The sequence below is a fragment of the Megascapheus bottae genome, chromosome 5 (genome assembly GCF_031878675.1).
Source record: "Megascapheus bottae isolate mThoBot1 chromosome 5, mThoBot2.hap1, whole genome shotgun sequence".
NCBI lineage: Eukaryota > Metazoa > Chordata > Mammalia > Rodentia > Geomyidae > Megascapheus > Megascapheus bottae.
Genome location: NC_143513.1, coordinates 85,018,253 through 85,033,804, shown reverse-complemented (window position 1 = coordinate 85,033,804; position 15,552 = coordinate 85,018,253). Strand labels below are relative to the sequence as shown.

At 40.2% G+C, this 15,552-nt stretch overlaps 1 protein-coding gene across 5 annotated transcripts in view; it reads left to right on the top strand.

The window, feature by feature from the left end:
* Ncapg2 (non-SMC condensin II complex subunit G2) overlaps positions 1-15,552 on the top strand; it is a 65,032-nt gene that overhangs the window by 15,590 nt on the left and 33,890 nt on the right. For all 5 annotated transcript variants that reach the window (XM_090333609.1, XM_090333610.1, XM_090333608.1 and 2 more), the window contains 6 exons: positions 770-864; positions 5,087-5,156; positions 6,418-6,504; positions 8,470-8,562; positions 11,118-11,243; positions 14,336-14,515. In XM_090333609.1, coding sequence (XP_090189735.1) covers positions 770-864; positions 5,087-5,156; positions 6,418-6,504; positions 8,470-8,562; positions 11,118-11,243; positions 14,336-14,515 — 651 coding nt within the window. The remainder of the gene's footprint in view (positions 1-769; positions 865-5,086; positions 5,157-6,417; positions 6,505-8,469; positions 8,563-11,117; positions 11,244-14,335; positions 14,516-15,552) is intronic.

Genomic DNA, 15,552 nt, shown 5'->3' with positions numbered 1-15,552 from the left:
TTTGTGCCAGTCTTACAGCTTGAATTCGGGCAATGTCTTTGGGTTTTTTCAAGGCTAGCACTCTACCACTTGAGCCACAACACCACTTCCGGCTTTTTCTGTATATGTGATACTGGGGAATTGGACCCAGGGCTTCATACATACAAAGCAAGCACTCTACCACTAGGCCACGTTTCTGGCCCTGACCTCAGTTTTTATGGTCTCAATTTTCTGAGAGTTTTATGAAAGATGAGGTGAATTGATGAGCAGTTTCATTCCACATTCAAGTGTTCATTTTCAGGCATTCTTTGATATCTTTGTGTGACTGTCCAAGGCAGAGCCAGAATGAAATGTCTACAGACCCATAATCAAGGTGTGCATGGCTGTATCCAAGTGCTGCAAGGACAGAAGTGTTCACTGTAGCTGTTTGACCCAAGGGGTAGGGTGGGATGGGGTCGGGTCTTCTGTGACCTCAGTGTCTGCCTGCAGGAGTCTGCCCACATTGATTTACCGCTCATCTTTAGCCCATGTGTGCTAATATATAATTAGACACTTTTTGGAAATAGCCAACTTTAAACACCCAGAGCTTTGTTATTGGGAACTTTTTGTTTATTGCAGTTTTATTTCCCTTTTGTTTTTGAGATATGAGCTCACTGTGAAGCTCAAGCTGGCCTCATATTTGTGGTGCTTTGCCTCAGCCTCCTGTGTAGCTGGAGTGAAGCTTGCTTTACCACTCCATCTTTTTTTAACTTCAGTTTCAATATCATACCCTATTGTGGTTTTTAAACAGGGAAGAAGATTTCTTAGCTTTCTATTCAACTGGAACATAAACTTTATTAAGATGATCCATGACACCATCAAAAACCAGTTACAGGGATTACAAAAGTAAGTATTAAAGTTAGTTAAATTTTTGTGATGTTAACTTGACTTTGACTTTTAAAAATCTGTTGCTTTTTTTTTTTTTTGTGACTCTCTCAGCCTTGAATCCAGTGCCTGGGTGCTTTCCCTGAGCTCTTTTGCCCAGGCCAACACTTTACTACTTGAGCCATAGCTTCATTTCCAGCTTTTGGCTAGTTAGTTCATCATAAGGGTCTAGTGGACTTTCCTGCCTGGGCTGGCTTTGAATTGCAGTCCTCAGACCTATGCCTCTTGAGTAGCTAGGATTACAGACATGAGCCACCAGTGTCCAGTTTGACTGGACTTTTCAAAGTTACATTAACCAGGCACTGATGGCTCATGCCTGTAGTCCTAGCTACTTGGAAGGCTGAGATGTGAGCTTCGTTATCCCAGTAGGAAAGTCTATTAGATTCTTTTTTTTTTTTTTTTTTTAATGAGATTCTTGTATCCAGTTACCCACCAAAAATCTGGAAGTGGAGCTGTGGCTCAAGTAGCAGAGTGCTGGCTTTGAGCAAAAAAGCTAAGGGACAATATCCATTCTCTTAAGTTCAAATTCCAGTACCAACACACACATACAAAATTATATTGATGCATTTTTAATTTGTCTTCTTCCTTTCCTCCCTTTTCATCCCCTTCTTGCCTCCCCCTTTATTCTTCCTTCCCTCCTTTCCTTCATTCATCACTGTCTATCCTTCCCTCTTTTCTTCCTCCCTCTTCACTTCCTCCCATCCCCCCGCCCTCCTTCTTTCCTCAGTAGTTCCCAGGCTGGTCTTAATCTCATAGACTCAAATTCAGGCTCAAGTGATCCTTCTACCTCAGCATCTCAAATAACTGATGGAACTTGACATGGTAATGCTCCACCTGTAGACAAATTATCTACCCATGATAATGCTTCTGTAGTCAACTTATCTACCCTTAAGGTCTTAGCCTCTCTCACAACAAAGCCCATGTCATTAATATCTCTAATCTCTGTATCACCAGTATCTCTGAATGTGAAGTACATCTCCTGGTGGTTGTTGGAAAGAGCCTTCTGGTTGAAGAATCTACAGAAAGCAGAATTTGTATCTCTGAACAATACTGCTGCTCTTTACATAGCACTGGTCAGAGGTGTCTTTTAAATGTTTGCGTTTGCTCAGGTAATGGCACTGAGCCCTTATGTGCATTTCAGAAGCAATCCTCTTGGCTCTCCCTTTAAGAAAAAAAAACTTTTAAGATTTTATTTTTTTTGATTGTAATATATAGAGGGATTACAGTTACATTCACCAGATAGTAGGTGCATTACTTCTCACACATTGATACCCCTTCTCATGTTTTTATTCCCATTTTCCTCCCCCACCCCATCCCAATCATCTTGTTTTCCCTCCTTCCCTTTCCTATTTCAAATGTATATATCTGTAGAGTATATATCCCATCATAGATTTTTATGCCTATGTAGTTATGTTTATATCTCCAAGACCATGTTGACCTCTGGTATCCAAATATTGAGTCATCACTCTTGTACTGTTTGGATCTAATATCCACACATCAAGAAGACCATACTCTTTTTGTTCCTTTGTCTTGACTTAATCTCACTCAACATGATTTGCTCTAGTTTCATCCACTTTCCAGCAAATGCCATTATTTTATCTTGTCTGTTGGCTATCTAGAATTCCATTGTGTATATATACATATGCACCACATTTTTTTGTACCCATTCATATAGTGTATCTGGGTGGTTTGCACGTCTTGGCTATTGTGAACCAGTGCAGAGATGAACAGGCTGAGCAGGTGTCCTTATCATATTCTGGGTTATGATGCTCAGGGTAGATGCCTAGGAGTGGTGTGGCTGGGTTGTAGTTCTATTTTCAGTTTTTGTTTTTTGGGTTTTTTTTTTTTTGCCAGTCCTGGGCTTGAGCTCAGGGCCTGAGCACTGTCCTTGGATTTTTCTCAAGGCTAGAACTCTACCACTTGAGCCTCAGCACCATTTCCGGCTTTTTCTAAGTATGTGGTACCAAGGAATCGAACCTGGGTCTCCGTGCATGCTAGGCAAGCACTCTACCACTAGGCCAAACTGCCGGCCCTATTTTCAGTTTTTTAAGAAACCTCCAAACTGCCTTTCAGAGTGTCTGTAGTAGTTTACATTCCCACCAGCAGTGCAGTAGGGTTCCTCTTTCTCCACAACCCTGCCAGCATTTGTCATTGTTTGAGCTCAGAATATTGGCCATTCTGATTGGAGTAAGGTGGTATCTTAGGGTTGTTTTTATTTGCACTTCCTTTATGGCCATGGATAATGAACATTTTCTCATATGCTTTTCTGCTACTTTAATCTCTTCTTTTATAATTCTCTCTTTAGTTCCCTTGCCCATTTAGTGGTTGGTTTGTTGGTTTGGGGGAGGATTAGTTTCTTGAGTTCTCTGTAGATACTGGATATTAAGCATTTGTCTGATGTACTGTTTGTAAATATCTTTTCCCAGTTGGTTGGCTGTCTTTCTACTTTAGTAGCTATGGTTTTTTTCTGTGCAGAAACTTTTTATTTTTTGGGTGTCCCATTTGTCAAGTCTCTCTCCAACCTTTTGTGACCTTGGGACTGGTCAGGAAGTTTTTGCCTGTGCCTACAAGTTCCAGTGTCTCTCCTACTCTTATCATGTAGCGGTTTCAGGTCTGATATTGAGGTCTTTGATCCATTTTGAGTTAATGCTTGTGCATGGCAATAGGCTGGGATCAAATTTTAGTTTGCTGCATGTGGCTGCCCAGTTTTCCCAGTACCAATAATTGAATAGGCTGTGCTTGTTCCACTGTTTATATCTGGCTCCTTTGTCGAATATAAGTTGACTTATAGGTATGTGGTTTTATTTCTGGATCTTCTGTTCCATTGATCTTCTGGTCTATTTTTGTGGCAATACCATGCTGTTTTTGTTATTATGGCTCTATAGTAGAGTTTGAAGTCTGGTATTGTATTACCACCTGCATTGCTCTTTTTGCCTAAAATTGTTTTTTTTCCATATATTTTTTATTGTAATTAATAGAAGGGTTACATTATATTCGCCAGATAGAAGGTGCATTATGCCTAGAATTGTTTTTAAGAAAATTTTTAAAAGTTTTTATTATTATAAGGGTGATGTACAGAAGAGTTATAGTTACATCAGTCCGGTAGTGAGTACATGTTTTTTGGGGCAGTGTCAATCCTTCTCTTCCTCTCCCAGTTTTTCTCTTTAGATAAAATCCAATTTCCAATTACTGGTAGCTGTGTAAATAGTCAGTTGGGATTTGGTTCTTGATTTCTAATGGCTGAGTTTCTGATGCATTTAGATTGCTTTCTGATATTTCCTCATTGGCAGTATTTTTGAGTTAACGAATAGATTTCTAAACTATGATTCAAAGGTCAACTCTGATCATTTAAAGGTTCTTGTATTTGAGGAATTAATCACTTAGAAAACACAAAATGACTCCGGGTCAGATATATTTGGAGTGATTTTTGCCTTTAGAGTTTGGTTATTGGAACAAGAAATTTATCTTTGTGATTGTTTTCAGTGTACTACGTGCAGTTATTTCTTTTGTCTCTTTCCCCTTATAGATAATCTCAAGTAGTTATTGTAACTGTTTCCTGGTGTATTGTATATACATTTATTTGTTTATTTGAAGTAGGGAAGGGAAGGGAGAAAGCAAGTAATTAGGAGGGAATTGGGGGAGAATAAGGGGGACAAAAACATGAGAAGGGGTATCAGTGTTCAAGAAGTAATGCACCACTCCCTGGCAAATTAATTATAACCTCTTTGTACATTACTCTGACAATAAAATAAAAAAAATTCATTAGCTTAATTTTTTGAGGGTATTATTATCTTTCATCTCTCATCTGTCCCATTTTCCATTCATTTATCCATTCAGAAATTTGTGAATGTTATTTCTTAGTACTTTGCAGTCTTACATGGGTGCTTTCCTATATCACTGAATATATGAGTGAATAAATAATTACTGGATACTCAAAAGAATTTGGTTATTGGCTTAGGTTCTTACAGTTTCGCAGAAAATGGTCAAGTTCTGTGAGGCATTTTCTCAAGATCAGGAAAGTTCTTTTCAAACTTGTTCTGCTTTCTACTTCAGGTAGGTAACATCTGAGCCCTGGTCTATCTAAACAACTACTTCTTCCCCAAGAATTAGAAGAACTCAGATGATACACATTAAAGGCTTAATTCTTTAAACTTGAACTAAACATATCTTTTTTTTTTAATAGATCTTTGATGGTACACATTGCAGAAATTTATTTCAGAGCTTGGAAAAAGGCTTCAGGGAAAATATTGGAGGTATTTTCCTTAAAATGCTTGCTCTAGTATTTATGTCAGGGTTATTTAAAAGTTGGATCTGCTGTTACATACAGAGATGTGGCAATCTTTAATTATTATTTATTTAAAAAAATTTTTGCCAGTCTTGGGGCTTAAACTCAAGGCCTGGGTACTTTCCCTGAGCTTTTCCTCAAGGCTAGTGTTCTACCACATGAGCCACAGCATCATATCCAGTTCTTTCTATTTATGTGGTATTAAGGAATTGAACCCAGTGCTTCATGCTAGGTAAGCACTCTACCACTAAGCTACATTCCCAGCCCCTTGAGATGTGGCAATTTTGATTGTGTCTGTTTGCCTAGCCTCGGGAGTCACGTCACTCAAGTGCCTTGTTGAGTTATTTTGAGAATTTAGAAACATTCATCTTGAATATAGTCTTTGCAACCATACTAGTTTCAAAGATACGGTTATATAATTCACAATCCCTATGAATAATTCGAAAACCCTTTCAGACAAAAAAAAGGTATGCCTGTTATCCCTTGGATTTTGTCGTTCTAGGTTCTAAAAATAAGGGCAAACATTTACGTTCAAATAAGTGTCCTTGAAGAGCTGTCCTGACCTTTCTCTTTGGAGAGCTAGTAGTATACCTGCTAAAGGCTGGCTCAGGGCAACCTGGAGTTAACAGTTGGTTTAGTTTTTGTTGGCTGTGCTCCTTTTCTTACTGTTCTTCTGCAAAACTTAACCGCAGTTTGCAGTGTCAGGATTTGTCACTGACTTCCACTTCTGGAAAACAAAAATCTGTTATAGTCCCCTGCAGACAACCTTTTAGAAGCCACAGAGCCCTGCTTAGAGGAGATGTGAAGTTTGGACAGCAGACCACATGACTGACTGGGATTTGCCGTTCTTGTAGACCTGACCCTTCCTCTCTTGCTCCACCCTAAGTTCTTTCTGAATCCTGTGCCACAGAGAGGTTCCTCTGCCCAGCCCTTCTCAGTGGCAGCCTGAAAAATAGTTTTCCTTTTAGTTAGTTTTGAGTCCTGGTCCCCACCAAGAGGTAGCACCATTGTAGATCTGGGGAGACTCTTAGAACAGGCCTTCAGTGGTAGGTGGAAGCTGGCCAGAATAGGAGTACAAGTTTCTTATTCCTCAGATAGGACAGTGAGAAAGCTCTGATGAAAAGATTCAAGTGTTTCCTTCAGAACATAAGATTAAACAGATTATATACCTACTATCTACCATGTCACTTATACACAGAAGGTGCTCAGCAGTGTACTTGTTGTTTCAGACTATTGAAAATGATTGCATTCAGGACTTTATGTTCCATGGCATCCACCTTCCCAGGAAGTCTCCAGTGCACTCCAAAGTACGGGAGGTGAGTAAGATATCCCTAATACCACCTTTGTGAATAAATTGTTGTGGAGATCATGTTTCACCCTTTGTTTTTAGACCACACTCTGCTTAAATTTGGAAGTCACACTTTCATGCTATCAATCAGAGAGGGTTCTCAGAGTCTTGATATTTGGTATCTGGCTATTTTGTTATGCCACCAGTGCTGTAATGAGGAAGGCAAAACACACTTTAAGATAGGTGAACTGTTTTTCCCTCCTTAGCCTTTAGAGTAATGGAATTACAGTCATATGCCACTGTGCTTGCAACTGATGGTATTTAAGAGTGAATTTTATGCCATGTGAATTATGTCCCTATAAAATGTCCTAAGCAAGTATACCATTGATGCCAAAATGCTATTTCATACACACACACACACACACACACACACACACACACACGTGTATATGCTATAGACTAATGTTACATATCATCATCAAACTCTTAGGTAAGGAAAGTACTAGCCCCATGTTGTTCTCTCCGGTGAAGATAATACAAATTCACTTAGAAGGTAGGCTGTTTAATGTCCTGCTTCATGTTTCTAATTTTCTTTTTTTTTTTTTTTTTTTTTTTTTTTTGCCAGTCCTGGGCTTGAGCTCAGGGCCTGAGCACTGTCCTTGGACTTTCTCAAGGCTAGAGCTCTACCACTTGAGCCTCAGCACCACTTCTGACTTTTTTCTATGTATGTGGTGCCGAGGAATCGAACCCGGGTCTTCATGCATGCTAGGCAAGCACTTTAACCACTAGGCCAAACTCCCGGCCCTTTGTTTCTAATTTTCATTGTTCACTAATAAATTTTTTCTTGTAGTAGGATGAGTTGTGAAAATAGGGCAAAACAAGATTTTGAAAACACTGGCTGAGAAAAGAATGGAAGTTACAATAATCTGTTTCCTTCCAGGTACCGTGGATCACGCCTGTAATCTTGGCTACTTAGGAGGCTGGAATGGGGAGGATTATAGTTTTAAGCCATCCCAGGCCAAAACCATTCCCATGACCCCTTCCTTAGAGCTAGATAGGATGATATGACGTACATCTGTTGTGTTAGCTATCATGGGAAAGCTGAATATGGGCAGATTGTACCCGGGCATGTATAAGCAGATATCAAGGCCCGGTCTTAAAAATAATCAGCAAAATCAGACCTGGAGATACAGCTCAGTGCTAAGAACACCTGCCTACCCAGTGTGAGGTCCTGAATTCAAACCTTAGGAAAGAGGAAAAGAAAGGATGATCTAATCTCTGATTCTTCATAGGCTTGAGGGGAAACTTGGATGTAAATTATGCTTGTGTTGTGAAGGGTCACTGAGTAACAGATGTGAAAACAAGAACTGCCTGTTTTCACCGGTAGAAGGCAGACAGTTTGCTGATGCAGTGGATTTAATGAGCATTGGGGCCAAGAAACCTCAGTTGAACAAACTCCTTAACACATTCCACATTTCCATAGTACACTGAAACTGAAAGTGAGCACTTTAAGCAACAGTTTCATTGAATAGTGAAGCCATAATTTGTTAGAAATCATTACTGTTTTTCATCTTTACCTATTTGGTGTTTGAGACGGGATCTCCCTATGTTGGCCCCGCTGGCTTTGAACTCTTAGGCTCAGATGAACCGCTCTCATGCCTGGCTTAGAGTTTGGAATAGAGCTCGGAATCCACATTGTAATCTTTATTTCAGTCAGGGTTTCTTTCTCATCATGTGCTATGTCAGAGCTGTCATCTTCCTAGGTGCTCTTGCTAGGGAATATCATGATAGGGGGAGGGAGAGAACAATACCACTTTTTGTTTGTTTTTTAATCTTTGCTTTTATTTGAGACCGAGTCCTGTTCTGTAGCCCAGCTGGCCTTGGATATTGATTCTCCAGCTTCAGGCTGTTGGCTGCTGGGATTATGGATGTGTACTACCACAACAAGCTTTAATACATGTTAAAAACGATATTGTTTTTCTTTGGCCTTTAGGTATTGAGTTACTTCCACCAACAAAAACTTCGACAAGGAGTGGAAGAGATGCTGTATCGATTATATAAGCCCATTCTTTGGAGGGGATTAAAGGTATGCATTTAAAATAACTGTGCCTCTATTCTAGATATAGCAGTTATTCTTTGAATTGAACATATGCTACTTTAAAAGTGTAACAAGTAAAAATAAGATACCAAGACCAAACGCTTTGCCAAATTTTGGAACAAAACCTTTTTTTTTCTTCTTTTTTTTTTCTTTTTTTAGGTGGTGTCTTACGTTTTTCAGGCTTAAACTGTTGCACTCAAGTGATCCACCTGCTTTAGCGTCAGTTGGGTTGGGAATGTAAAGGAGAACCATTAAGCCTGTCAGAAAAATTTCCTTCTCTTCAGAGCATTTCTTGCAAGGCACTGGATTGGTTTACACCTTTAATCCTTGCTACTAGGATGTTAGGAAGGATTACAGTTCTGGTTATCTTGAATAAAGCAGTTTGAAAGACACTGTCAAAAATAACCCCTAGGCAGGGGTGAGGGGGGGAGTTTGGCCTAGTGGTAGAGTGCTTACCTGGCATGCACAAAACCCGGGTTCTAGTCCTCAGTACCATATACCTAGAAAAAGCCAGAAGTGGTGCTGTGGATCAAGTGGTAGAGCTCTAGCCTTGAGAAAGCCCAAGGACAGTGCTTAGGCCCTGAATAAAAGCCCCGGGAATGGCAAAAAAATGAAAAAATAACCCCTGGGGTATGTAGGGAGATACAAAAAAAGAAGGAAGGGAGGGAGGGAGGAAGGGAGGGTGAGCAAAAGGCATTCATGCTGTTCAGCACACACTGTGTGGAAATTACCTGTGTAACTTGTGGGAGAGGGAAATTGGGGAAAAGGAAAGGGTGACATTCTCCAGAAAAAACTACTCATTACCTGACTTATGAAATGATAGGCCCTCTGAATAATACCATAATAATAACAACAATAAAGTTAAAAAAATAAAGAACACAAATTAGGGAGAAAAAAATCACTAAAAGATAGTGTTTGAAGTGTAATTTAAGTGGTAGAGTACCAGCCTAACAGGCATAAAGACCTAAAGTCAAACCTCAGTACCACAAGAGAAAAAAAATTTCTCGAGTCTACTTAACTACAGAAGTAGAGTGCACAGATATGATGAAATAAACAGCTGGAAGGCACCAGGGTCATGCCTGAATGCCAGGGAGGCTGCAGTGTGTGGAGTCGCCCTGGCTGCCTGCTTCCCTCGTGTCCCATGCTGCTGACAAGCAGGAGGCAGAGGCTCATTTGTGAGTGTTCTAATGAACACATGAGGTTCTTCTACAAACTGCCCTAGTGTCCTTCTGAAGTGATGTCTCTTAATGACACATGCTGGACTTGGAAGTGAGGAAACTGATCTTTTAATATCAGTTACCATCAACTGAGAGATTGACTTAATTAAGGATAGCATCACAAAGTCTAGACAACCTTTTTCATTCTTTCGCGCTCCCCCTCCCCCACCAAGTCCTGGGGTTAGAACTCTGGGCTCTGTCTCTGAGCTACTTTTGCTCAATGCTTGTACTCTACTTGAGCCACAACACCACTTCTGGCTTTTTCTGTTATGTGGTATAGAGGAATCAAACACAGGGCTTCGTGTATGCTAGGCAAGCACTCTACCACTGGGCCACACTCCCGGCCTCTTTCTTTTCTTTGCTTTTAGTGTTGGGGGTTAAGACTCAAGGCCTCAAAAGTGCCAAATGTACCTGGGTACTGTGGCTCACTCCTGTAACCCTAGCTACTCTGGAAGCTGAGATCTGAGGATTGCAGTTTAAAGCCAGCCCGAATACTAAAAAAAAGTCCATGAGACTCCCCAATTTATCACTGGAAGTGGTGCTGTGGCTCAAGGGGTAAGGCGGTAGCCTTGAGCTGAAGAGCTCCCAGGTCCAGTGTTCAAGTTCCATGATAGACCAAAAAAAAAAAAAGCCAAATGTGTCAACAAGCCATACTTTGACCAACTTAAAGATTGAAATTTTCTTTTCTCTTATTGTTATGAAGGCGATTTAAAAAGGGATTAACAGATAAGTCATTTAAAAAGTATGTTTCTTGGGCTGGAAGTTTGGCCTAATGATAGGGTGTTTGCCTGCCATGCACAAAGACCCAGGTTCAGTTCCTTCCTACCACATACACAGAAAAAGCCAGAAGTGGTAGTGTGGCTCAAGTGGTAGAGCTTTAGCCTTGAAAAATCCCAAGGACAGGGCTCAGGCCCTGAGTTCAAGTCCCAGCTGCCAGTTGCTCATACCTATAATCCTAGCTACTTAGGAGGCTGAGATCTGAGGATTGTGGTTCAAAGCCAGCCTGGGCACTAAAGTCCATGAAACTCCCATCTCCAATTAACTACCAGAAAACCAGAAGTGGTACTGTGGCTCAAATGGTAGAGTGCTAGCCTTGAGCTGAAGAGGTCAGGGACAATGTCCAGAGTTCAAGCCCTAGGACTGGCAAAAAAAAAAATTGGGGGGTAATATCATCCCTTCCTTCACTCTCTCCCAATTTTTCCCTAAAACTTCTTTTCAATTGCAAGTTAATCTGTGTTGATGTAGAAATACTAATTTAGGAATACCTGATTTAAACTTCTTTGTAAATTATTTCTGAGAATCTAAAAGTACCATTCTCTTTTTTAGGCCAGAAATTCTGAAGTACGGTCAAATGCTGCATTGTTATTTGTTGAAGCGTTTCCTATTAGAGATCCAAACTTCAGTGCCATGGAAATGGATAGTGAAATTCAGAAGCAGTTTGAAGAATTATATGTAGGTATTCATGTGGTGGAGCTTCTGAGGGGCTTCAGATCTGTCCAGGTTGGGGCATTTACTGCTGGCACAGTAGACCACTTGCCTGTGTTTCCTTTATTATAAGAGCAGTGCCCTGTGCTTCCCCTAGTCAGAACACTGGACATGGTTTTTTGGCGGTGGTGGTGTTTTTTGTCAGTTGTAGGGCTTGAAGGTAGAGCCTGGGTGCTGTCCCTGAACTCTTTTAGTTCAAGGCTAGAGCTCTACTACTTTTGAGCTACCACAGCCACTTCTGGTGTTCTGGTGATTAATTGAAGATATGAGTCTCATGGATTCTGTTAACAAGTCTGGTTTTGAACTGAGATCCTCAGATCTCAGCCTTCTGAGTAGCTAGGATTACAGGCGGAAGCCCTTCCTGCCAGCTAGGTTTTTGTGGGTGGTGGTGGTGGTTTCCCCACCTCAGCCTAACACAAGCAAAGTATATTTTCTATTCTGGAAGGTCAAAGAAAACAACATATAGCAATGAACAAAAACAACTACAAATTAGTCCTTTCAGGAAACAATTATTAAAGCCTCCAATATTCCTAAGACATCATTTTTGGTTTTGCTTTGTTTCTCACTGTAAAAAGTGTGACTTTGCGGTTGGGAGTTTGGCATAGTGGTAGAGTGCTTGCCTAGCATGCACTAAGACCCAGGTTCAATTCCTTAGTACCACATGCATGGGAAAAAAAGCCAGAAGTGGTGCTGAGGCTCAAGAGCTAGAGCTCTAGCCTTGAGGAAGTCTAAGGACAGTGCGCAGGCCCTGAGCTCAAGCCCATGAATGGCAAAAAAAAAAAAAAAAGGTGTGACTTTGCATTTGTGTGTGTGTGTGTGTATTTTTTTGTTTTTATTTTATTGTCAGGGTACTTATATTACAGTTGCATTTGTCAGGTAGTGGGTGCATTACTTCTCCCACATTGATACCCCTTCCTATTTCCCTTCCCCCAACCTCTTCCCAATCATCTTGTTCCTCTCCTTCCCTTCCCTATTTCAAATAAACAAACGTATATACAGATACAGTTTTTTTGCTTGGTTGGGTTTTTTTTAGTTAGTTTTTGTTAATATCCATTTGTTGTACAAGGGGGAGATATCATTGTGACATTTCCACTAAAGACAATTGCAACAGGTTTCATTGCTCTGTTTCCCTACATGAATTGAAGTACTTTGACCATATTCATCTTCTCAGCTTCCCAACCCTTCCAAAGGTACCCTTCCTCACTAGTAGCTTGTTGTACTTTCTTGTAATTATTTTTTTTCAGTGCGTAAATTGTAAATTGTTATTTCAGACATAATCTTTAAGCAGAAGAACCTTTTCCATTGATCGCCCCCCACACATAAAACTATTGCAGATATGACTAATTAAAACCGTTACATATCAAAATGACAGGTTTTTATTAAAAACCTAGGAGTTAAATCCTTTTGAGAGTAAGAACTCACATAAGCCGCAGGGCATGGTGGCTCACATCTGTAATTCTAGCTAATCAGGAGGCTGAGATCTGAGGATCAAGGTTCAAAGCCAGCCCAGGCACAAAAGGACCTGAGACTCTTATCTCTAATTAACCTCTGAAAAATGGGAAGTGGGGCTTGGATAAAGGGTGAGCAGTAAGCCTTGAGTTGAAGAGCTCAGGGACAGCACCCAGCCTAGACCGCCGAGTTCAAGCACCGTGACCCACGGGAAAAAAAAATCACATGTTGAATGTGAGACAAATCTTGAGTTTTTAACCTTTTTAAAAATAAAAATATTGGGCCGGGAGTTTGGCCTAGTGGTTAAAGTGCTTGCCTAGCATGCATGAAGACCCGGGTTCGATTCCTTGGTACCACATACATAGAAAAAAGCCAGAAGTGGTGCTGAGGCTCAAGTGGTAGAGCTCTAGCCTTGAGAAAGTCCAAGGACAGTGCTCAGGCCCTGAGCTCAAGCCCAGGACTGGCCAAAAAAATAAAAATAAAAAAAAATAAAAAAATAAAAATATTTTTTAAGAGAAGAAAATCAACTAAATGTTCTTCAGCAGATGTTAGAATGATTTAGAATCTCAGTCATTCCTTTGAAGTTTATAAAATATAGAAAACATTATTAAGGGTATTGTTTTTAAGTTATAAAATGTTTGAACTGGGCATGGTTGATGATGGAATACTTTTTCTACCATGTGTGAGGTTTAAAACCCATACAGTAGGGCCCTGAGCACTGTCCTTGGGCTTTCTCAAGGCTCTACCACTTAAGCCACAGCACTACTTTCAGCTTTTCCTATGTAAGTAGTATTGAGGAATCAAACCCGGGTCTTTGTGCATACTAGGCAAGCACTATACCTCTAGGCCAAACTCTCAGCCCTATATATATCTTATATACATTGAATATCACACAAAATTTTTGAGGTAAGGTCTTACTTTATGCTTAGGCCACCTGGGCTGCAATCATATCTGACTTATGCTTCCTTCACCCCTGATGACAAGAGTTACACTGTGCTTAGCCGTTGTGCTTCACCTATATTTAGAAAAATATTGTCTGTCCTGGAGGTGTATAGATATCTTGTTATTCCCCAGCACTACTACAGAAAAACAGACATTCACATATCACATACCTTTTGCTAGGTACTAGATAGATAATCCTGAGATGATTTTTTTGTTTTGTTTTTGCCAGTCCTGGGGCTTGAACTCAGGGCCTGAACACTGTCCTTGGCCTTTCCTCAAGACTAGCACTCTACCACTTGAGCCACAGCACCACTTCCAGCTTTTTCTATGTATATGGTACCAAGGAATCAAACCCTGGTCTTCATGCATGGTAGGCAAGCACTCTACCATGAGGCCAAACTCCCGGCCCTAACTGAGGTGTTTTTTTAAAACATAAAGCAAAGCATGCAAAAATCATATGTTAACTCTATTTTGTGTAAAGGATTGGAGCTTCCACAGGTTTTTGTATCCTCATTAAGCAGCCCTACAATCAATCTCAACAACTATGGCCAATATTCATGAAAGTTTACATGTGTATACTAAGTTGTAAATTTCCAGAGGCTTAATAAACATAATAGGAATGGGATTTCTGATTATTAAGGCTTTTTTTTCTTCTACTTTATCTTTAGAGCCTTCTAGAAGACCCTTATCCCATGGTTCGTTCTATAGGCATTCTTGGTGTTTGTAAAATAACTTGCAAATACTGGGAGATGATGCCCCCTGCCATTCTTATTGACCTCTTGAAGAAACTAATCGGAGAGTTGGCATTTGATACAAGCTCAGCTGATGTTCGTTGTTCTGTCTTTAAGGTAAGCTTTGTAAAGTCATATAAACAGTATGTATATAGTTTTTTAAAACTGTAAGGAGTATTATATAGAGAAGGACAAAGGTTTTAGAATTACCTATTATCCTACTCTAAAGGGTAATATTGGCACTTTTTTTTCTATTTTCTTTCTTTCTTTCTTTCTTTCTTTCTTTCTTTCTTTCTTTCTTTCTTTCTTTCTTTCTTTCTTCCTATTGTGGGACTTGAACTCTGGGCCTGTGTGTTTGTGAGCTCTTCATCTCAAGGCTACTGCTCTACCCCTTGAGCCACGGCACCACTTCCAGTTTCCTGGTGATTTGATTATTTGGAGCTAGGAATCTCACGGACTTTAGTTCCCCAGGCTGGTTTTGAACATTCACGTGATCCTCAGATCTCAGCCTCCTGAGTGGCTAGGATTACAGGCATGAGCCACTGCACCCAGCTCTTTTTAATTTTACTGTCAGGGTATTTTACAGTTACATATATAAGGTGAATATATTTCTTCTCGAACATTGTTATCCCCCTCTGTTTTTCTCCCATACCCCCCCCCACTTGTATATCTAAGGAAGACTTGGGGTGTTTTGTTGCTAGTGCTATGACTCCAGCTAGTATCAGCATCTGGTGAATATGAGAGCCCAGATCCTTCCTGTGTCAGCAAGACTGACTACAGTGTTTCTGTTCTCCACTCATCTAACCACTGTGCAGCATATAAAGCTCATTCTTTTCAGAAGTCTCTGCCATTTTCAGAAGTAAAAAATATAGAAAAGTCCTTCTTAAAGAAAGATTGTACTTTTAATCTCTACATAGAACCTTATACATGGAATGTTTTGGACTAATTTGTATGGCTTTTACATATCATCTTCTGATCACCAGCACCCATAGTTTATTCCTAAGCAGTTGGAAACAAGTAGATATGGATTTTTAAAAACTGTAACATGGATATTAGATGGTGGCGTGGGAGGTCATTTTTTTTTTTCTCTGCTTACTGTGATGATAAAATGAGGGCAAGCAGATGTGGCAGCAGGTAGGGAAGAGTTTGCCAAG